At 40.0% G+C, this 24,559-nt stretch overlaps 1 protein-coding gene across 5 annotated transcripts in view; it reads left to right on the top strand.

Annotated features, from left to right (window-relative positions):
• Positions 1–24,559, top strand: part of PLPP4 (phospholipid phosphatase 4) — a 136,206-nt gene that overhangs the window by 103,787 nt on the left and 7,860 nt on the right. For 4 of the 5 annotated variants that reach the window (XM_023224391.1, XM_023224389.1, XM_023224388.1 and 1 more), the window contains one exon: positions 19,790–19,960. The exons of the other annotated variant lie outside the window; for it this stretch is intronic. In XM_023224391.1, the coding sequence (XP_023080159.1) occupies positions 19,790–19,915 (126 nt within the window). In that variant the 3' untranslated portion in view covers positions 19,916–19,960. The remainder of the gene's footprint in view (positions 1–19,789; positions 19,961–24,559) is intronic. 5 annotated transcript variants of the gene reach the window in all.

Raw genomic sequence — 24,559 nt, 5'->3', positions numbered from 1 at the left:
GGATTCAAACCTCGGCACTGAGATGTTACTTTGCATCCACATCTACCTTTCTTATATTTAGGCTGGTGCAAAAGTTATTGCAGATTTTGCAATTTTAATGGCAAAAACCACAATTACTTTTGCACCAACCTAATACTTAGGTTAAGATGTTGTAGTCAGTGAAGAGATCTCCAACTGATGATTCATGCAGTTGTTTTCCTCCTCAAAAACTTTGTAACGAAAGTATTTTATTTTATTTTAATGATTGTGAGGCTTGTTTTATTGCTAATAATTCTCAAGGAAAATAAATAATCCAAGTCCTGGCTTAGCATTTTTCTGAGCCTGGGCGAATCATGCTAGCCATCATGACAAATGGCCAGTCTCAGGTGTGTGTTGTAATGAATAGGAAAAAAAGGAATGAAATCTGTCTTTTCACCCTTAAGAAATAGCTGCATTAGAAAAATAAAACAGCAATGAAGCTTGAAATATGTTCTGGTGTAAGATCTGTAACAGGTAACCCAGCCAGTTTCATTTAATCTGAATTTATTCCCATTACAAGCCTTGAATGCTCCCTGGGCTCTCTCTTGCTAAATCGATGTTTTCAGAATTCTCAGTGGCTTGAATTTTGTAATCTGAGAAATCAATCAAGTGCCTCCGGAGAATGCCATGTCTTATTCTACTCTGAGCCTCCAAACGCCTCTTGTAATTAAGTATTAGTTGGAGTTCATTGCACTTGAATAATGAGGTGATGTTTGGGTAGGTTTCCTTTGTTGTTTTTTCTTGAGGAGCACGGCTTCTGTTTTTCTAGTTAGCTGGATCACAGTTGTCACAAAAAATGCTATGGAAAGCCTCCCTAATTATAATAGTTAGCATCTCCAAAAGCCAAATTCAATACTTTACAGTCGTTAGTGTGTTGCTGCAGTCAACATGCGTAGCCCTAGCATACATAGCGTATGCCCTGTGATTATGGAGTTTTACAATTAAGCTTTGACAATGAAAAAAGGGCTGAAGGAGTTGAATGTGTTCCTTTTAAAAATGGTCTGACTTGCCTGATGATCAAATGAATGGCTGTGTAACTCCCGTTATAGAGCAAACAGTGTAGTCACTAGCTCTTTCTGCATTTGCTCTGCACTATATAATTTCTTTGGCACACCACAGTTGTTTAACAGGGTAAATTAGTTAACAGTGAAATGTATGTACAAAATCATATAGAAAAATAATCATTGGCTTAAATATTATACTTACTATTATACTTACTATTAAATAATAATATTAATAAATATTAAGTAATAATAATAAACAGACCTTCATGTACCCAGCACTTGGTTTAAGAGGTTGAATTTAACTATATCCTTAGAAATCCTACATTACCCTCCTGGTGGCTGATCCTTCTCCCTTTTACTGTGGCCATTATCTTGAGATTTTCAAAATTATTTATTTGCTTTTCTAGATAGTTTTACATGCACACACATACACATGTATACATTCCTAAGCAAATTATTGCTTAGTTTTTCCTGTTTTTGAACTTCACATAAAGGGAGTCACACAGCATATGTTTTGTGATTCGCTACTTTTGCTCATTATTGTTCTTTGAGATTCTTCTATTTATGGATGTATGTAGCAGGAACTGATTCATTTTCTTTCTTTTTTTTGAGATGGGAGTGGAAGAGTTATGTTTAACTTAAACTATTTCTGGCCCACGTGTCTGTTTGTGAATGCAGGGAGTGTTCAGATTTATTGGGCAGGAAGCCAAATGGTATGGACAAGAGTATAAAATTTAAGTTTGCCATTCATGATAGAAGAAATTCAGAAAAAATGTCCAGTCTCCTGTTGAGTGTAGTAAACTAAGCGTAGAGGCTTCCTGCTAACTATAGTTCCAAAATACAGCTAGCATTTGCTGAGCACTTACTGGATGCTAGGCATGCACCAAACATTCTACAAATGCTGTTTTACTTAATCCGTGGCACTTAGACTGGAGGGCAGTGGTACAATCTCAGGTCAGTGTGACCTGCAACCTCTACCTCCCAGGTTCAAGCTATTCTCCTGCCTGAGCCTCCTGATTAGCTGGGATTACAGGCGCCCACCACCACGCCTGGCTAATGTTTGTATTTTTAGTAGAGATGGGGTTTCACCATGTTGGCCAGGCTGGTCTCGAAATCCTCACCTTAAAGTGATCCGCCCACCTTGGCCTCCCAAAATGCTGGGATTGTAGGAGTGAACCACCATGCCCAGGCTGAGTTTATTTACTTTCATTTATATCTGCCATTCTAAGCCATGACTATACCTCGGTTTTAAAAGAATAATTCTAATGCTCATGGACATCTGAGTCATCTCTATTTTGGACCTATTATAAAATGTCACCATGAATTCTTTTTGTACTTCTTCCAAATATAACTCTCAGATAAATTTTTCGTGGTAAAATTTTTGGGTCATTTGCTTATCTTCAGCTTTAATAACTAATGACAAACTGTTTTTACACGCTCACCAGCAAGTTACAAAAGTTTCCATTGCCCCACAGTCTTGTCGGCACTTAACATGGTCCGAATTTAGTTTTTGCTGGTCTGGAAGATGTATTGATAGCTCCTGGTAGTTGTGATATGTGTTTTCCTGATGACTACTGAGCTAGATCATCCATTAGTTTAATGGATCTTAGCTTTTCTCTTATATAACATACCTGTTCATGTCTTTTGCCCATTTTTTTCAATTAGGTTGTCATTTTTTTCTCATTAATTATTAGGGTTTTAAAAATATTGTGGATATTAGTTCTTTGTTGGTCATACTTGTGGCAAATATCTCCCTTTCCGTGCTTGTCTTTTCCATTTTCATTTTTTTTTTTTGCCTTCCACAAAAAAGGGAGATGTTTGTGTATTTATTATTTGTTTATGTTTCTTTCATGTATTTATTAATTCATTTATCTTATAATCCTTTTCTTATTAAAGAAAGAGTACATACACATTGTAGAAAGTTAAAATATACAGAGAAGCAAACTTTTTAAAAAAGAATTTTACATTCCTACTTCCCTGAAGTCACCAGAATTAGCATCTTCTGCAGGATTTCATATTCTGAATTTCATACATGTATGTGTATGTATGTATGGTTGACCCTTGAACAACACAGGTTTGAACTGTATATTCAGTGAATATACTGAAAATTTTGGGGGGATTTGTGAAAATTTGAAAAAAACTCATAGAGGAACCACAAAGCCTAGAAATATAAAAAAAATTTAAAAGCTCTGTCATGAATGCATAAAATATATGTAGATACTACATCTACATATATCATTTACATTATCATAAAATATACACAAATCTGTTATGAAAAGTTTAAATTTATTAGACTTTACACATACAAACATAGGTGGTACGTGGCATCATTCGCAGTCAATAAACTCGAAGCTGCAGTATTAAATCACAACTGCTTAAGTTTAACTGTAGAACGCGCTGCGCTACTGTGGTAATTTTATAGCCACCTCCCATTGCTATTGTGGTGAGCTCAAGTGTTTCGAATATCTACTTAAAACACCGTGTGGCGCTGATCACCTTTACGTGGGCAGTTCATGTCTCCACGAAATTGACGGCGGGCCACGGTGAAAGTGATTTTTCCCCGTTCTCACGTATTTCCCATTGTGTTTGGAGCAATGTTGTAAACCTTGAATAACACCATGGGACTTACGAAGTGTCACCAGTGATGCTGGAAGTGCTACCGAGAAGCAGAGAAAAATCGTGACATTACAAGGAAAAGTTGAATTGTACTGAGTGTGTACTATAGATTGAGGTCTGTAACTGTGGTTGCCCACCATTTCAAGATGAATGAATCAAGCCTAAGGACCATTGTAAACAAACAAACAAACAAACAAACAAAAAGAAAGAAAGAAAAAAATCATTTGTGAAGCTGTCACTACAGCTGCATCAACAGATGTGAAAACCTTACACATTTTCTGAAATATTAGGTTAGTGCAAAAGAAGTTGTGGTTTTTGACATTAAAAGTAATGGCAGACTGGGTGCAGTGGCTCACACCTATAATCCCAGTGCTTTGGGAGGCTGAGGCAGGCGCATCACCTGAGGTTAGGAGTTTGAGACCAGCCTGGCCAACATAGTGAAACCCCATCTCTACTAAAAATACAAAAATTAGCCGGGTACAGTGGTGCGTACCTGTAATCGCAGCTACTCAGGAGGCTGAGGCAGGAGAAACATTTGAACCCGTGAGGCAGAGGTTGCAGTGAGCTGAGACCGCACCACTGCACTCCAACCTAAGTGGCAGAGTGAGACTCCGTCTCAAAAAAACAAAACAAAACAAAAAATAGTAGCATTAATTTTAACGGCAAAAACTGCAATTACTCTTGCACCAACCTGTACAAAGTGTGGGTTAACTAACCATTTATATTATCAGCAAGCCTTCTGGTCAACAGTAGGCTAATAGTAACATTTTGCAGGGAGTCGAAAGTTATACTCAGATTTTCAACTTCGTGGGGTGTTGGTGCACCATCCCCCACATTATTCAAGGGTCAACTGTATATGTAATCAAAAGTAATTTTCAGTCACCAACCTCCAAGTTTTCATTTGAGTAGATTTCCTCTCACCATATAGGTAAACCATCTTCAAATTTTCCCAGTTGGCCAGCAGTCCTTTAGAGCTTTGGTCAAACAAGTATCCAATCTAGGACTTATTATGTGTTTGGATGAACCAAGTTCTGAATGTTAAAGTCCGTTTTATCAGTCCTTTGCTTTGTGATTAGTATTTATTTTTTGTATATTTTTAAATACATGTCTGTCAATCCCAAGACTGAGTTATCTTCTAACAGCCCTATAGTTTTGCTTTCTGCCTTAGCTTTATCAGCCAGAATTGATCTCTGGGTATAGTAGCAGTCCAATTTTTTTCCCATATAGATACCAGCACCATTTATTGATGTGCACCGACCAGCAACATATCATGACTCCTGCCGTATTTCATGTTCATGTAAGGATGGGTCTTTTTCTTGGCTTTTAAAATTCTGATTCATGGGTCTATTTACTTATTCCTATACCAGTGCTGCAGTGTCCTAATCATTATGCCTTTATAATATGTCTTGACATAATACATTTTATAATAAGGTTTAAATAAGACAAATCTCCATGGATAGGTTAGGGAAGGTTGGGCTATCTTTGGGTACAAACCTCAGTGGCTTAAAACTCGAAGGGCTTGTTTCTTGCTCATGCTACGCATACAGTTGTGGTCACTCAGGGTCCCAGGCAGAGGCTCTGTTACTATCTCAATATGTTCTTCCACAGGCGAGAAGAGAGCACGGAGAATCACTTATCAACTTGTAATGCGTTCTCCCGGAAGTGACACATGTCAGTTATATTTACATTTCATTGGCAGAGCTACTCCCATGACCACACCTGCTTTCAAGGTTGCAGGGGAGTGTAATCCTTGTATAACCGGAAGCAGAGGATTGTCTACCACATCTCTCCCATTGCTCTTCTTCAGAAGTGTCTTAGCTATTCTCAGCCTTGAGACCCAGCTTGTCAAGTTCCATGAAAATCTTTATTGAGATTTTGATTGGGATTGTAGTGAATCTAGGGTTCAATTTGAGGAGAAATCATGCCTTCCTTTCCAAGCTTATGGTATATTTGTCTATTTATCTAAGTCTTAATGTCTTTTAGCGGTTTTATCCTTCTCTCTTTAAAGGATTTGCACATCATTTATTAGACTAATTCTTAGGTTTTTATATTCTTATTGCTATTATAAATTTTATTTTTTAAATTATATTTCCTAGCTAATTATTTTCTGGTATCCAGAAATGCCGGTGACTTTGGTATATTAATTTTATTAATGCAGAAATTTTGAAAAACTCTCCTAGTAATTCTAATTACTTATTCATAAATTATTTTGAGTTTTCTACATAGAAAATCATACCACCTGCAAATAATGACAGTTTCATTTTTTCCTTTCTAATTCCTAACCCTTTTATTGAGTTCTCTTGTCTTCTCTAGCTAGGGCTTCTTGTGCAATGTTCTAAAAGTGGGGATAGCAAATGTTTGCGTCTTGTTACTGATCTTAAGGGAATGCTTTAAACGTGTGACCAATAAGTAGGACTTTTTTGCTAGATATTCTTTATGAGGTTCTTTCTATTTCTAGTTTGCTAAAAATGAACTTTGAATTTTGTGGATCAAAAAAGTGATACTTTCCCTTTGATATGTTAATGTGGTCATTTATAGTAATCAATTTCAAAAATACTAAACCTGCTTTAATTCCTGGAATTAACCTACCTTGGCTAAGATGTATTCCCCTTTTACTCAATGCTGGATTTGGTTGATAATATTCTGTTTAAGACTTTTGTAAATATGTTTTGAGTAATACTGGTTGGTAATTCTCATTTTTTGTACCATACCTGTATGGTTTTGGAATCACTGTTATCAGAATAAGACAGATGTACAAAATAGAAGTATGAGACCTATGAAATCCATGAAAATTGTTTAAGATATAAATATACATTTCAGGCTAGGCACGGTGACTCACGCCTGTAATCCCAACATTTTGGGAAGCCAAGGCGGACGGATCACCTGAGGTCAGGAGTTTGAGACCAGCCTGGCCAAATGGAGAAACCCCATTTCTACTAAAAATACAAAAATTAGCCACGCATGGTGGCGGGTGCCTATAATCCCAGCTACTCAGGAGGCCTAGTCAGGAGAATCGCTTGAAGCCAGGAGACAGAGGTTGCGGTGTGCCAAGATGGCACCACTGCACTCCAGCCTGGGCAACAAGAGCGAAACCCCAACTCAAAAACAAAACCAACCAACCAAACAAAAAAGATGTAAATGTACATTTCGGTGAGTGATAGATCAAACATAAATTGGAAAATATATAGGACTCAAATATCACAGTTAACGAGCTTCATAAAATATCCCCTTATTTTTAATTCTTTGTAAAGTGTCTATGTGAGTTGATTTATTTTTTGGAGGGATGTCTGGAAAATGTGCCCATGAAAATTTGGTCCTAGATTTCAAAATATAGAATCAGTTTACCTAGAGCTATAAAACTCTTGAATTTTAAAATATTTTTGTCTTGAGATATTTTAGTAATTTTTATTTGTTTTTAGAACTTAGTCATTTCAATTTATTTCATGGGTCTTTTCAAAGAACTGATTTTTGTTTTTTTGCTTTGAGCCTCTTTACTGTATGTTTGTTTTGCTTTTCATTATTTTCTTATTATCTTTGTTATTTTTCTCTTCCAATTTTGAATGTATTCTATTGTTGTTTTTGAACTTATTGTTAATTTAAATGCAGCTCAATAATGCTAATCTTGTTTTTCTAACATAAACAATTTAGGCTATAAATTTTCCTTTAAATGTTGCATTAGCTATATTCTATAAGTTTTAATACATATTATTTTCATTAATTTTAATTCTGGATATTTCTAATTTTTCATTGTTTTCTTCTGTGACCCAGAGTTGTTTAGCAGAGCTTTAAAAAAATCCCAAATGTAAGATATTTTCTTGTTATATCTTCAAAATAGTTTATAATTCAATTGCATTATGATCAGATAGAGATCTATACAAATAACCAGTCCTTAGATCTTTGATTAACTTTGAGAATTAGCATAAGGTCAGTTTTTATAAATATTCTATACGACTTTAAAAGAACGTGAATTTTTAAATTGTTGGATACAAAGTTGTTATATGTTTATTAGAACAAGATTGTTAATTTGGTGTTCAGATCTTATATGTCCTATCTAATATTTCTGTTTTCTGTTTATTCTTAATTTGTCAATAGCAAAGATGTGAATTAAAATTTCCCACTATTATGGTAAATATTATAGTTCTAGGGTATTTGTAATTTCATCAATTTTTGATTCATATATTTTGGAGTGATGTGTAAACAGTTTAGAATTATAATACTTCCTCTTATACCTCCTACTAACTGTGTAAGTCATGATCATCTTTATCTCTAATATTGCTTCTTACCATAAAGACCCTCAAAATCAAAATTAGTATTGATGCAGAATTGTATTCATTAATATTTGCCTCATTTTTTTCATTTTTGTGTGTGCCCTATATTTTATGTATGCATTTAAAAATTTTTTAAATAGGGAGCACATTTCAATTCTATTTCTTGTAATTACTCACATATTTAAAGCCTTATTTGTATATCCTTTATATACTTCTTTCTCCTTTCTTATACTGTTTTTATGTCTGAATTCATTATTTTCCTCTTTTAGTTTGAAAGTTCTATCAAACCTCTAGTTTAACACACATAGTTAACGAAGTCTCAGGTTAATACCTTTTCTTCCTTCTGAGCAATGTAAGAACATTAAATTCTTTAACTCTGATCAATAATATATTCTAACTTATTTGATAATGTTATCTGGTATTTTAATTCTAGCTTGATCCTTTCTCCTTCTTCCCAACAAACCACCAACCTCTGCATACTTTCACCCACAGATATGCCAGTATCTTTGCTTAGCATTCCCTCATGTGTCTCAGCCTTACCACTTTCTGCCTAAAACATATCCCTTACATTTCCTTTGATTTATTTGTGTGTGTGTGTGTGTGTGCGCGTGTGCACACGCCACATCCTCTGTGTTTTTGAATTTCCTAAATTGTCTTTGACTTCATTCTTGGAAGATGGCCTTATTCAATATGGAATTCTAGTTTGACAGTTACTCTTTCTTTCTGAACTTTGATGATATTATTTCAAAAAATCATGGCTTCTCGCTTTGATTTTTTTGGACCTTTTGAAATCATCTGTGAGTCTTAAACTGCTGCTCCTTTATTCTTTTCTTCCTTTCTGCACATCTTTAACAACTTGCTTCTTTTTGTGTTGTGAAGTTTTATTATTGCTGTGTCTAGGTGTGGAGTTCCTTTTATATATCTTGTTTGGGATTCATTGGGCTTTATAAATCTCAAGTTTGTGTCTTTCAACATCCTGAGATATCCTCTGCCATTATCTATTGGAATCTTGCTTCTTCTCCATTTTCTCTATTACCTCCTCCTCTAATTTAGAACTTCATGTAGACGTTTGTAAGACCTTCTCAGCATATCATCCATGTCACTTAATCTTTCCTTCATTATTTTTCATATGTCCTTTTAAATTTTTAGCTAAATTCCGGTTAAAATTTGAATCTATCTTTCAATTTGCTAATTCTCTACTTAGGTTTGTTTTACATGCTATTTAATCCATCTATTGAGTTTTAAAGTTTAATTACTATATTTTTCACTTATAAAAATTCTATTTTATCTTCTTAAAAATCTACTTTATTATTCTTTTATAATGCTTGTTCTCTGTCCTTAGTTTTAAGCTTTTCTCAAATTTCTTCAGGCATATTGCAAATAGTTATTTTACATTCATGCCTTATAACTGTACTATATAAACTTGTTATGAGTCAGCTTTTCTTATATCTTCTCATTTATGATGTCCTAAATCTTTGTGTTTCAGTTTTCTTACTCTGGGCTTTTAATTTTTCCTAGAAGTTTATTTTTGGGAAATACTTTGATGTCTGGGTTGAAGCTGAATTCCTCCAGAGAGATATTTTGCCAATTGCCTGACAGCACTAACTACCCCAGGACCACTCAAAATTAACTCTCCACTTAAGGTTTTTTGGAGACCATATGAGAAGGATGAATTGGATAGCAAAAACCTATGAGAGTTGGCTTGTAGTTCTAAAATCTCTCCACACAGCGCAAAGATGGAGACAGGCAAGTGTCCTTGCTGTTTCCTTTTGAAGGGCAGACTTCTTTTCCTACTTATTCTTTTTTTTTTTTTTTTTTTAAGATGGAGTTTCACCCTGTCACCCAGGCTGGAGTGCAATGGTGCAGTCTCAGCCCACTGCAACCTCCACCTCCACCTCCATCTCCTGAGTTCAAGTGATTATCCCACCTCGGCCTCCTGAGTAGCTGGGATTACAGGTGCTCGCCACCATGCCTGGCTAATTTTCGTATTTTTAGTAGAGATGGAGTTTCACCATGGTGGCCAGGCTGGTCTCGAACTCCTGACCTCAGGTGATCCACCTGCCTCAGCCTCCCAAAGTGTTGGGATTACAGGTGTGAGCCATCATGCCTGGCCTTTTCCTACTTAAGCAGGTTGTTTAGTCTTTGGGGTGCAAGATTTACTCAGGGATGTTCTGTTATGTTTTTCATCATGGGCAGTCCTGAGACTTTGTTTCTTCCTCCTCATGCCCCAGGGAGACATCAGAGTGGAAGCTCAAGGTCTGCAGTTCCCCACAGACACACTTGGGGTCAAGTGTGGATCTCTGGTTTTCCTGTGTCCTTGCACCCTAGGTGTTTTCTCTCTCTTCATTTTTGGGAACTTTGTTTTTATTAACTTTTCTCTGTGTCAACATAGTGGCATGTTTAAAAGATTGTTTTAATATTTCGTCTAACATTGAATTATTTCAAACAAAATATATAATCTGCTACACTGCTAGAAATAGAAGTCCTAGGTTTGGGAATTATTAGGTATTCTTGTATTTGAAAAGGGGAACTAAACTTTGGCTAAGAAATAGACATGTCTGGGTTTGAGACTAGACTCCATATTCAATATTTCCAGATATTTGTTTCCTCAGCTTTACTAATAGTAACACCTTTTATTTGTATGTTGAGTTTCTGTTCACAAAGTCCTTTCACAAATATCAAGTCTTTGGAGAGCTGGCTGAAGCAGATGTTGTTGTGCCTATTAAGAGAATAGATGAGGGGACACCACACTGATTTGGAACCTAAGTCTTTTAATACCTAGAAGAGTTATTTTTGCTTCAATGCCATCTTGGATTAAATTATTTCATATAAGTCAGCAAGTGGATCTCAATTTGTTGTCTGGGGCAAGTCAGTGCTTGGACACTGAGGGAGATCCTGAGCCCAAAGCTGGGTTTTCTTGTTGTTGTTGCTGTTTGTTGTTTGTTTGATAAAGAGTTCATTGACCCAATTAGTAGTGTCTGCAAGAGATGCAAGAGATGAAAAATGCAACTTATTTGCTTTTCCAGATTTAAAATGGCCTTCCTGACTTTAAAAAATTCACAGTTCTCATATAAACATAAAATATGTCTTTCTAAATTCAGATGGCATAAGTATTGGAAAGATAGACTTTGCTTATGTCAAGTAATGAGGCTACTAGTTCTATTTATGGTCAGCTTCCTTTGTGGTGTGTGAGATGAGCATGGAATGGTCTTTGATGACAGGGAATTTGTTGCAAGAAAAACTAGAACATGAAGAAATCTTGGAAAGCCACCTCATCACTGATACAATCACTTGGGGTTTCTCAGACTGGGTTGTGCTACAGTCTTCTTGAGTTACAAAAATAAGGACCTGGCTTAGCTCAGGACAGTAGCTTGACGTCAATCTGCTTCCCTTTTTCCACTCATACAATATTTAATATCTGATTGGGCCATGTGGCCAGCACTCATCACAGACTGTCCCTATTAGTCAGCATTTGAGCCAAACATTTCAGGGGTAGCACATCCTCTTAATGCAAAGGCCATTTATATTCTCTTCTTGTGCTGGCTGAGACCCTCACTCAAGGCTGCTAGCGGCAGATTAGAAGGGTTCTTTTTCTCTAGCAAACCCTGAGACAGGTTGTATAACATCTCATAAAAGGGAAGAGGAATTGAGGCTACTCTTTTAGAAGAGAGCAAGGCAGAAACAGTTATTACAACCTAAGGGCTTCTCCTGAAGTCCATGCACTCCAATTAGAGGATGATCAGATGAGCACACTGGGCAAATCAACGACTACTCCTTGTTGGTGGTTTCTTAAATGTGCATTACTATTCAAATACCATCATCAAATTTATGCTCTGTTAAGTCCTTTGAAGGTAAACTAAAAATCATTTTTCATTAAAATGTCATCTTTATTTCAATCCTGCTCATGCTCTTATCAGCTCCTCTAATGTCATTATGGAAAAAGGCAATTTCTTTCTTTTGAAGGCTTATTTTTATATTTATGTTTCAGATCATTGTGGCATATAATCAAAGGAAAAGTTATCCTGGGGATTTAGATCTTCTGGAGATTAGGATGCTCAGATATGCAAAACCACTTCCTATCCTTGTGACTGTCAGTAGTTTTCTGCAGTGCAAGGAGTAACATTTATGAGTTCTCATAAGCATTTTTCATCAAGGAGTGTGGGGTGGACAGTGGAGCCAAAGCAGCTTCTGTCATTCAAAAATCCTCAATCCCCAACCAAGTGCAGTGGCTCACGACTGTAATCCTAACACTTTGGGAGGCCAAGGTGGGCGGATCACTTGAGGTCAGGAGTTCAAGACCAGCCTGGCCAACATGGTGAAACCCCAGCTCTACCAAAAATACAAAAACTAGCTGGGCATAATGATGGGCACCTGCAATCCCAGCTACCGGAGAGGCTGAGGCAGGAGAATCGCTTGAACCCGGGAGGCAGAGGTTGTAGTGAGCTGAGATCACACCACTGCATTCCAGCCTGGGGTAAAGAGTGAGACTCCATCCCAAAAATTAAAAAAATTAAAAAAAATTCTTAATCCTCCTCTGCTGCTACTTTCCCTCCTTATAACTGCCCATTACCAGGATCAGTGCCTCCAGCCGGTTGACAAAAGGATAACCACCTTCCTCTAGCTATCATTTTTCCTCCCAGCACTGTTCTTCCTCTGCACTTCTTGTGCATTCAGCCTGAGTTGATTCTTTTTCTTAGAACAAAATCCTCTTTGAAAATGCAACATGAAGTAACAAAAGGAGTTTACAGTCTGCTTTTTTCTGTTTGCATTTCCTGCCTCTGACATTCGCTTTCAGACTAATTAGGAGTTTCTGAGTTCCTTTTCCTTTTCCCCATTGCTCATTTTCAAACAAGACTGTACAACCCTTTCCATCATGAGATGAAAGTCTCACATGGCTCAGGTAGCTCAGGTATCACCCTGCCTAGAAACAGGGGATAAAGGACATGACCTTTCATGTCTTTCTGTCCCCAAGGGCCTTGGCCTCTTGCCAGAATATTTAATAGGGTCCAGGTATATTTGTAAAATGAGTACATGGTCTCTACCATTTATATATTCATTTGGGCATGACATATCGGGTGCCTCCTATTGTCAGGCAGTGTGTTCGGTCCTAGAGCTTCAACAGTGACCCTGATGGTCATGTCCCTACTGGGGGTATGAAAACAGATAGGCAGTTAGCATTGCTGTAACTGTAATAACGCTAAGAACATCTGTGATTTTTGCTGTATGTAAAGAGAACTCATAGTTTCTAAAGAGCGGCATCGAACCCCTGTATATGATTTGTACTTTCTGAGCCTCCATTTCTCATTGGTAGAATGGCCTAATGACTATGTCATTGTGTTTTTCTGGGGATGAAATGAGGCAACGTAATGAAAAGCTTCCAGCACAATGCCTGGCCCATGGGAGACACTCAACCTCTGATCACCTGGCTGTCCTTCTGATGGATGCTCCTCGGCCTGCTCTGCTTGGCATAGTTTTCTCCTGCTGATAAGTTTGGGCAGGCACTGATCAGGCAGGCTTGTTTCCCACGTCCTTTGTTTCAGACGGGCTTGTGGAGATGAACTTACATCCTCTGCAAAACACCCTTCCGTACTAAGGTTTATTAAGCCACCCAACGTTGCCCTTCTGCCTCTTAGAGAAGATGATACCAACTCTCTGAACATCCCAAAATGGAAAGTTTGTATAGATTGACTCATCAGAGCACAATTGTGTCTTCAGTGCCAGAAATTATCAGCTTGTGTGGAGAAATGTATTATAATTAGCAAAAGTAAAAAAATACAACATAAAAAGCAGGATCTGTCTTCCTGATTCTTATCTCATTTGTCTTTTTAAAGAATTTTCTTTTTTGGTGCCAGTTCTGTGTTTCTTGCAATCAGTAGGGTCCAAAGATTTTCCACTTAGTTTAAGAGTTAACTGGGCATGAATGAAGGGAAAACTACAACATTGCACCTAAGTTAGCGCAATGACTAGACCTTTCTTTGCAAAGGGAGAGTTTTGAACTCAGCTGGGTTGCTGGAGAGAAGAATCAGTGATTCCTCTTCAGTGTCACCAGGCAGACAGATAGCCCTGTTCATGGGATGCACCTGGTGTTACGGCCTTTGTCAGCTCCTTTTATTGTAATGCTTTGCCTATCTACCCTCATTCACAATAGCCAGTGAGCATCACAAGTGTCAGAAACAGGGTGAAAAGCCATTATCTTTCATCTTCTTCCTAGTTTAGACCATCTTTCCTACTCACAGACAGATCAACACATAAATATTAACAATCAGGAAAACCTGCTACAAATAAAGAAAACTTGCTACAAGGCTTTGAAAAAGAGGGCGTATGCTCTTCCCATAGGTCACTATGCCTACTTCCTTCCCATCAGTAGTAAAGGTGTGTGTGTGTGGTGGGGGCGGCGGGGAGGTCTGTGTGTCTCCAACTCTGGAGAGCAAATGAACAAGTTTGCCTAGGACAAGTAGACTCTGAATATCCTCTCATCCCACTGGCTTGGGAGTTTTCTACTCATTTCTGTTGTTGGTAATGTTAGCAGAATGTGAGTACATTTGTCCTCTCTTATAATCCCCATGTTTAAAAATGTTTAATGCCCTAAGTCTTTGAATGCTCATGTCTCAGTTTTAGTTCTTAATCAAACAGAAAGCTAGGATTGTGCATAAAGGGAAGACGGGGGTGGGGTGGGGGACAGACACTCACTTGGAATGCAGGTCATTTAACTTGTTCCATGCTAGAATAAAAGGTTATACAGCACCCTCCCCCTCCTCACACTGTATCAAATGCTTGTTTTCTTTGAGAAGAGAGTAGGATGTCCTATGGCTAGAGTCAGAAAACATGTCTTTGACAGGCTTCCTGGGTTTTTTTTTTGTTTGTTTGTTTTTCTTCCTCCCAGCTGAACTTCAATCTGAGCCTTGATGCTTTAGAGTCCTAGGATTTCAGAGTTGGGTAGGAGATGGCTCATGGGAGAGATGGCTCATGGGAGAGATCGCGTCTTGGTCCCCAACCCCTTAGCTGCCAGGAAGAGATAGCAGAAAAATTATGAAACCATACTAAGTCAGTATAGGTCGGTAGAGTCTCATTCTTCCTCAAGTAGTTACTGGAAAAACAGGAGTGCAGGGAATCAAGGCTTCCCATAGCTCAGACATGCCCTTGGACCAGAGGGAATGGTCTCAGAAGTCCTTTGTCAAAGGATATTATGTTAGTTCAATAACTGTATAAATATCAGTAAGAAAGTGACAAGGATAAGGTTTAGCATGAAATTGGAGCCTCATTGTGTAACTTAGGAAAGTAAGGGCACACAGTGATGTTTAAAAAAATATTCAAAGACCCAGTAGCATGTGTCCAGGGAGACTGGCTGCTGCTGGATGCTCATAGGATCTAGGCTCTTATATATAGCCTGTAAAGATGGCTTGGAATAATTCCTCCTCTTTTTCAAAGAGGCAGAGGCTCCAACATTTTGGAGAGGGCGCAGTGGTGGTCCTGACTCCCACCTTATGGGAGAAAATACATTTTACCTGCCCTCCAAAGAATGAGTTAGAGCCTGTGGTGCCAATGCTGGCCAAATTCGAGTTCCTGAGACAGAGAGATCAGGAGGAGCCTGAGAATCTCACCTCAAACCATTTGCCCGAGGTCTTGACAGTGGAGGGTTTGCACGGCCCTTTCCCTTCTCCATGCCCTGGATGTGCCCGGAGGTGCTACAGGCAGTATTGGTTGCTTGAGCTGATGACTCATATGTCTTAAAGTCTCCAAGTCACTTTTTATGGGGACACAGAAATTCCTGCTCAACAGCTGCCCTATGTTCATTGATTTCTTTGTTTGTTGTTTCCCTAAGAGATGCCAGTTTGGCAACACCCAAGGCTGCCTCTCCTCTGATTCAGATCTTGGGGACTTTCATCCATAACCACACAAAGCCCCAGGACAGTTTTTTGTGCTTCCCGCATTTAGTGTAATTCGGTGGATAAACTTGCTAAGCCACCTGATTTGAGTAAAGTCCATTATTCCTCCTGAAAGAGCTCAGGATGGGGTAAATACCAATGGGAGCCAACTCTCCAGCTCCTCTCCCACTCAGATACCTCAAGGAAGAATGAAATTAATAGAAGGAACAGAGCAAAGTGGATGAGGATAGAATTTAAGAGGTTGTTGTGCTTGCTAGGATGGTGGCCAAATAGGGCCACTTTGGAACATCACGTAAACCCCTTAATAACCTTCCTTCACAGTATCTAGAGCAGGGTTGGGCGATGCTGTTTCTTCCCACATATTTTTACTTTAAGCAGAATACTTAATATATATTGGCACGACTCTGATGTTTGAATGCTAATCATTATGCAGAAATGTTTCAATACACACTCCACTCACATTTGCATTTACTTTCTTTTGCTGCATTTTTATACCTAGGATAAACCTGGTTTAATATTCCATTAAATTTTTTTTAAGCCACTGAACTCTGTTTAATTTGGTTGCTGAAAAAGTTCTATTTGGTATAATCTTGTTTGTAACCGAGATCGCTTTTAAGAAGGCACATTCTTATCAGAGATAATTTGGAAAAGCTGCAGGTTGTTCACTGTTTGGTACTATAGTAATGATTATCTTGAACTTACATTTTGGGGTCCTACTTGTTTCACTTAGCATGCATCCTAAGTGTTGTCTATATTGTTACATAATCACGTGGTTTTCTTTTATTTATTTATTTTTGTTATACTTTAAGTTCTAGGGTACGTGTGCACAACGTGCAAGTTTGTTACATATGTATACATGTGCCATGTTGGTGTGCTGCACTCATTAACTCGTCATTTACAGTAGGTATATCTCCTAATGCTATCCCTCCTCCCTCCCTCCACCCCACGATAGGCCCCAGTGTGTAATGTTCCCCTTCCCGTGTCCAAATGTTCTCATTGTTCAATTCCCACCTATGAGTGAGAACATACGGTGTTTGGTTTTCTGTCCTTGTGATAGTTTGCTGAGAATGATGGTTTCCAGCTTCATCCATGTCCCTGCAAAGGACATGAACTCATCCTTTTTTATGGCTGCATAGTATTCCAGGGTGTATATGTGCCACATTTTCTTAATCCAGTCTGTCATTGATGGACATTTGGGTTGGTTCCAAGTCTTTGCTATTGTGAATAGTGCCGCAATAAACATACACGTGCATGTGTCTTTATAGCAGCATGGTTTATAATCCTTTACCCAGTAATGGGATGGCTGGGTCAAATGGTATTTCTAGTTCTAGATCCTTGAGGAATTGCCACACTGTCTTCCACAATGGTTGAACTAGTTTACAGTCCCACCAAGAGTGTCAAAGTGTTCCTATTTCTCCACATCCCCTCCAGCACCTGTTATTTCCTGACTTTTTAATGATTGCCATTCTAACTGGTGTGAGATGGTATCTCATTGTGGTTTTGATTTGCATTTCTCTGATGGCCAGTGATGATGAGCATTTTTTCATGTGTCTGTTGGCTGCATAAATGTCTTCTTTTGAGAAGTGTCTGTTCATATCCTTCACCCACTTTTTGATAGGGTTGTTTGTTTTTTTCTTGTAAATTTGTTTTAGTTCTTTGTAGGTTCTCGATATTAGCCCTTTGTCAGATGAGTAGATTGCAAAAATTTTCTCCCATTCTGTAGGTTGCCTGTTCACTCTGATGGTAGTTTCTTTTGCTGTGCAGAAGCTCTTTAGTTTAATTAGATCCCATTTGTCAAATTTGGCTTTTGTTGCCATTGCTTTTTGTGTTTTAGACATGAAATCCTTGCCCATGCCTATGTCCTGAATGGTATTGCCTAGGTTTTCTTCTAGGATTTTTATGGTTTTAGGTCTAACATTTAAGTCTCTAATCCATCTTGAATTAATTTCTATATAAGGTATAAGGAAGGGATCCAATTTCAGCTTTCTACATATGGCTAGCCAGTTTTCCCAGCACCATTTATTAAATAGGGAATCCTTTCCCCATTTCTTGTTTTTGTCAGGTTTGTCAAAGATCAGATGTTGTAGATGTGAATCACGTGGTTTTCATGGTTGCATCATAGTCCATTACATGAAAATGTCACAGCTTGCTTATCTGTTCTTCTGTACTGATCACTTTCAGTTTTTCAATATTTATCAATAACTTTGAGCAGAAAACTTTCTAGATTTCCCTTGTATTTTATATTATTTTCTTAAGATGGATGTTCCAAGGTCTCTTACAAAGATAATGAATGTATTTTAGGCCAAGGCTTCTCCAAGTGCAGTGTGTGCACAGATTGCTGGTGGATGTTGTGAAATGCAAATTCTAACTCAGTAGATGTGGGCTGGACCTGAGGATCTGCATTTGTTACAAATGCCTGCATGATGCCCAGGCTGTGGCTCAGGGCTTTGGGCAGTCTCTTAAAGTTGCTGGTGTATTGGCATTGAGAATATTTATAATACTTGTTTCGCCAAGTCATTGTGTGGGCTGGTTACCTAGGAGCTCTGCCCCCTCAGAAGTACTTTCTAATCAAGAAGAAAGTTTGGATTAGACTGGTGTTCAGAGGGATGGGGAGCTGTAGTACCTGCCTTCAATGAAAGCCTCTAAGCTTCGTTGTGGCCGCCATTAGAATCATCTGGGGAGTACACACACACACACACACACCCACACACACTCTCTCTCTCTTTCTCTCTCTTTCTCTCTCTCTCTCTCCCTCCTTCTCTCTCTCTCTTTCTCTCGGCTCCCTCCAGACCACTACAAACAGAATGGCTGGCAATGGAACCTGGTTATCAGTATTTTTTAAAACTTCCCAGGTATTAGAGGTGATTCTGTATAGCTCAACAGCTCAACTATGTTCATTGATTTGTTTGCTTCTTTGTTTCCCTAAGAGATGCCAGTTTGGCAACACCCAAGGCTGCCTCTCCTCTGATTCAGATCTTGGAGACTTTCATCCATAACCATACAAACCCCCAGGGCAGGTTTTTTTTTTTTTTTTTTTTTTTGTGCTTCCCGCATTTAGTGTAATTAGGTGGATAAACTTGCTAAGCCCCCTGATTTGAATAAGGTCCATTATTCCTCCTGAAAGGACTCAGGATGGGGGTCAATACCAATGGGAGCCAACTCTCCAGCCTCCTGGAGAGTTGAGGACCTCCTAGTTGAGGACCATTGTTCTAAGCCCTTCCCACCTTAAATCTTACTGAGCTCCCAACTATGTTTTATACCTGCTTGGATATAAAGCTTAGAGCTTATATATGCTACACTCAGACCTCCACACTTTCAACAATGGATTTAGCACAGCCATGAGTTTTCTTTGCAATTCTGAAAAAACAATAACCATTATTTCAGACAGAAAACAAGACATTTGTCATCACTGACTTCTCCATGAAACTCACTCTTTTGTAGTATTTGCTGGTCCCATCTTACTGAATGCCACCATTGTACACTCAGTCTTCCAAGCCAAAAACCTGGGGCTGATCCTAGCCCCTTTATTTTCCCATACCCTTCAGATCTAAGCAGTTCTCACAGTCCTTTGCTCTGTATGTACTTGTTTCTTATAGAATGTATCACACTATATTAAAATTCTCTCTTAGTATGGTATGTCCTTCAACTAGACCATGAGCCTCTTGACTCCAGAGATAGTATCTGATACATCTTTTTATTCCCCACATCTGGTGCAGTGCCTGTCTAGCACAGAGTGGAGACTCCTGAAATAACTGTTGAATGAATGGATGAAATAAAATAGGTTTTGATGACATGTAACCCTGGAAGATTATTCTTATGGTTTAAAGTTTCATAGCAGCCTGGTTCTCGCAGGAGCACAGATTGCCTAGATAGTGCCTGGTGCCAACATGACCTTGGCCTTGAGGGTGTGCAAGGTGGCAGACGGAATGCCCAGCATGCCCTGACTCCCTGCCACTCACCACCTGCTAGAGTAACACCTGCTGTTTCTGTTTGGCAGTTGCCTTTTCAGGCCTTGGCTTCACGACGTTCTACTTGGCGGGAAAGCTGCACTGCTTCACCGAGAGTGGGCGGGGAAAGAGCTGGCGGCTCTGTGCTGCCATCCTGCCCTTGTACTGCGCCATGATGATTGCCCTGTCCCGCATGTGTGACTACAAGCATCACTGGCAAGGTGAGTCCCTGCCCGGGGCCTGACTAGACCTCACCGTGGTTGCCCCTCTCCTCCAGGGATGGGTGTAGAAATGCACCAATTGTGGAGAGCTAAGTGCCCATTGTCCGAAACCAGAGGAGGCTGAAATGACAGAGTGGATATAATTTTGAAGCAAATATGCTGGTTCAAATGAGGTCTGGCCTTCCTGGGGAAAGAATTGGAGGTCTTCTTCCTCCTTCATGCTCCAGGAGACTGCTTGAGTCCTGCCAGAATGTCAAGCCCTGTGGTTTGGAGTCACACGTGGCCTGAGACCCAAATGTGGTTTTCCTGCTGGATCTCTTGCCTCAGTCCTCAGACTTAGTGCCAAGTGGTTTTTGGCTTCCTTTGCTTATCGAATCCAGCCTACAAGGACGTATTTGTCACCATGGATGCTCTTCTGAAAGGTATATCCAACCAGGGATTCATTCCAGTAATGCTCCAAGCCACAGCTGCAAGCCTGGGGTGAGGTTTGCCTATATATATATACATATGTCAGTCCTGGAATATCTGTTAAAAATCCATATAACACAAAACAAGGGAGGGCTTGTTCCTGATATATAACTAAACCATGCCATGTCCTTCTGCAGAGAAACTGCAGCTCATAGTCTGTCTGAAAGAAAACCACCACGTGCCAGAGCACACACAGAGCTGAGACGGAGGTGGTGTCCACAGGAGGTGTGGCCTCGGGGAAGTGTGGGGTCTAGAGCTGGGTTTCCCAAGGGGAATCCTTGGATCACCTTGATCAGGCTGCCCTGATCTAGAAATTGGACTCTCTAGAGGTGCATCTGCAGCAGTGGTCTAGAATCATCATGGTTGTTAAGCAAGCCTATCATTGCTGATGAAGTCTAAGAAGCACTGGGAAAGAGCTCCACCATATGTGTCAATTTTAACCAAACAAAGCAAAGAAAGCGTGCCTGAATCCAGCTTCTTTGGGTGAATGGGCTTCCATGATAGGTCTGTGACCCAAACCTCCTCTCCCTTTCTTGTTTTCTGACTATTGCTGGGCATTGTTCATCTCCCCCCATCTCTGTCTTTGCAGCCAGCTGCCTTGCAGGACTTTTCCTTTTCTTTTTTCCTACCTTTTCCAGGTTTTTTTTTGTAGTGGTAATGAGGCAATGGATGGGGTCAGGGTTGAGGGGAACTCCTAGCTGAGAGCCTCTCCTTCCTCATCTTCTCTGGAGACCTTGTGCTCCTTTCAGCACTGCCCAGCTTCTCCTGTTCCTTTCTAGTCTCATCCCTACCTCCATATCCTCCTGGAGCTCATGCTCTGGGTGTCTGTGACCCCAGCCTAGCTTTGAGCTGAAGGGTGAAGGGTATAGGGAAAGAGATGCTGACATGGTTTAGACAGCACAGCAAGTATCAAGTGCTACTAAGGTCTGAGGCCCTCCTGATGGGGGAGGTCAGAAGAGGGTCACAGGTCTGAGCCTGCCCTTGTTCTGTTTTTATCAATGACTTGGAGGAAATGCGGGATGATAAGAAGCCACATCATGAGACGGAAGGATGGAGAGAGTCACTGGGCCAACAAAAACAAAGGCACAGCCCCCCCCTTGGAACTGGGAATATTTTCCCACAGAATTGTTTTCCACATATGTGGTTAGGGCATTTCCCCATGAAGAATATTATGGGCCAAATGGCCTTTTATGGACTGCTTCTCATTGATCCCTTGTGAGCCAGTTTCTTCTTTGAGCTCAGGAACAATTAATCCCTAAATATTTCACAGAGCTTTTCGTAGATTGCAAGAAATAATGGGTCCAAATGTTCTTTGTAAATGGAAATTTACTACACACATGCAAAGTGGTATCATTGTTGCTTAGTACATTTTCTCTAGGAAAGGATGTGTTGTGTTTCCCAAACAACTGACTTGGAGGCAGACATTTTTTTTTGGAACATGATTTATTTGTAAGCTACAAATGCCAGGTTTTCACTTTTATTCAACCACTTTGGATTCGGGGAATGATTTGGGGGTTTCAGAATTGAATCAGTTTTTCCTTTATCTTGGAGTCAGTAAGAGCCTTTGCACGGTACTGACAACCTAAGATGTGAGGCTGGCCTGTCTTCGGCACTCTCTGACCCTACCCTGTTTTGTTCCTCATTTCCTAGCTGTGGTAGTGTAACATGGCCAGAGTAAAGGAATGTGGAATCGCAGCTCTTGTCTTTAGAGAATGGTGAATTTATGCTGCAGCTGGTGTACCCAAGGCCTGTTGGCAACTGGGGCTTTGAAACCACACTATCCAACAGGCACAGAAAGGAACTATGAGCAGTCAAGTGAGAATATTCATCCTCTGTGGGCTGTTGGGTAAGCCAAGCAAGAGAATTTATGTTCAGTGATGGTTAGAACCATATTTGGGAATCAAACCAAAACTGCGTCATGGTAGACTTCTGCAGCCCAAACTGAACATGCATCTGTTAGTACAGGTTATTGATATAGCCCAAGGACCAGTTCAGCTCTTTCATTATCTGTTCAACTTATACCCTTGGAGTCAGCCAGGAGAGGAACACAGCTTCGTTTGGATGCTCTAAAGGGCTCTGAGTGAGTCTCACTTTACCTGAGTTCCCCTTCATGAGGCTTCTGCCACTGTCCACACCAGTTATTTTCAACTGGGTGATGGAGAGGCTGACTGTACCTCTCAGGGGACATTTAGCAATATCTGTAGACATCTTTTTAGTTGTCACAACTTTGAGAGGTAGGTGCTACTGCCATCCAATGGGTGGAGGGTTAGAGACTAGGGATGCTGCTAAATGTCCTACAATCGCAAGACCCCCTGCCCACCAACAAGGAGTTATCCAAACCCAAATGTCAATACTGCCCAGTTTGAGAACCCCTGTTCTACATTGTACCCCAGTTCCATATTTCTTTTCCCTGTTACATGTTAAGAAGCAGCAATGTTCTGGGAGTGGAAAGTTTTGTTCATTCAACACTCAATTATTAAGGGAGAAATCAAGGAGCCCTCAACGGTTTCCCGTTGGGAGGAGGGATGCAGAGTGAGGTCTTCAACTGCAGTGTAGGTGGATGTTTGAGGCAGGATGCCTGATTAAGATAAATAACTTGTTTTCCTTTGGCGAACTGAGCTGCCCAGTGACTGTGGGCGGGGGCCATCCATCATGGTGAGAATTCACACGGAGGCCCATTAATATCAGCAAAACTCAAGTCCGCCTCATTATAGACTTTAGTTAACAGCATTCATGTTGTGAGATTTTATGACTCCATTTCAATTTTGATTTAAGCAACTGTGCCTAATGTAGAAATACATCCAATTACTCGATTACACATCATATCCAATAAATAGCCCATAATCTCCAATGACTCTCTCTCTCTCCACTATCATGGTTATTTTCTGTTATTGACACCCCCTGGTCTTTTCTGCCTCCCCAGCCCACTCCAAATATACAAATCTATTGTTTTATTAAGTGAGGAAAATACAGAGGCACAGGCCATGGCATAGGGAAGGACACATGAAACATTTAACAGAACTTCCCCAGACACAAAACCAGCTGAATCAATACTAAATCTCTATGTGGCTGATGTGCCCTGTGTCCTTGTGACATTCTGGCTTGCAAGTCAACTGGAAGCTGGAGAGTTTCAGAGATGATGCTAACTACAAAGCCCAGTACCCTCTCAAATAGGCTCCCCTTTGTGATTGACAGTGTGTTTAACGGTGCTCAGACTTGTGGAATCCCCCTGCTAGAGAAAATAAATGCAGAGAAAGAGCGGAGCATGTCATTAAACTGACTTCTGCCTCTATTCACGCTCTTGTGTGATTAGATTCCTTGTAAATGGAGGGTTACAGCTACTAGTGGCAGGAATGTGGTGTTTGCTCCATCACTGGACTTAATAATGAGCTCCCCTGACCCCTCAAATCCCTGCACCTGAAACCAGGCTCTCCCCATGTGACTTTAGGTTTGGAGATAACATTTTAAACACTTGTTTCTCTAATTATAGGTCATTTTAAGCAGCCCTGGGTCCCTGAGTGGTGTTTCATTATAAGAAAGAACACCCCCCTCTGGATGTAATCTAGGGAAACCGGTCTCAAAGAATGAAACAATCATTTGTTCCCACTCAGACTAAAGTTGGAAAGTGTCTCGGTCAGATACACACACAGTTGTCTAACCTGGTTGAAGTTTTCAAGATGGCCATTATTGCCTTCACCTGCTTTCCCAGATTGGGCTGTGAAGGGTCTGTGATTTGAAATGAACTAAATGTAGTTACCAAACTTCAGGAGATTACTGACCCTGCAAATGCAGGTGTTTTGGTGGTTGGATATTGTGCTGGACTGTTTCATGTGCACAAAATGCTTCTGGCTTCAAGAAGCCCAGGCAGAAGCTATTCCCTTTGGAGAAACCCTTGCTTCAAAGCCTGATGACATTCTGTAACTCACAGGACTCTCTCGAGTTCTCCTTCCTTTTGTTACTGATAAACTCAGTAGCCCCGAGACGGGCGGATCACGAGGTCAGGAGATCGAGACCATCCTGGCTAACACGGTGAAACCCCGTCTCTACTAAAAAAAATACAAAAAACTAGCCGGGCGAGGTGGCGGGCGCCTGTAGTCCCAGCTACCCGGGAGGCTGAGGCAGGAGAATGGC

The sequence above is a fragment of the Piliocolobus tephrosceles genome, chromosome 9, assembly GCF_002776525.5.
Source record: "Piliocolobus tephrosceles isolate RC106 chromosome 9, ASM277652v3, whole genome shotgun sequence".
Lineage (NCBI taxonomy): Eukaryota > Metazoa > Chordata > Mammalia > Primates > Cercopithecidae > Piliocolobus > Piliocolobus tephrosceles.
The sequence above is the reverse complement of the archived record's forward strand: the minus strand, read 5'-3'. Positions and strand labels throughout refer to the sequence as shown.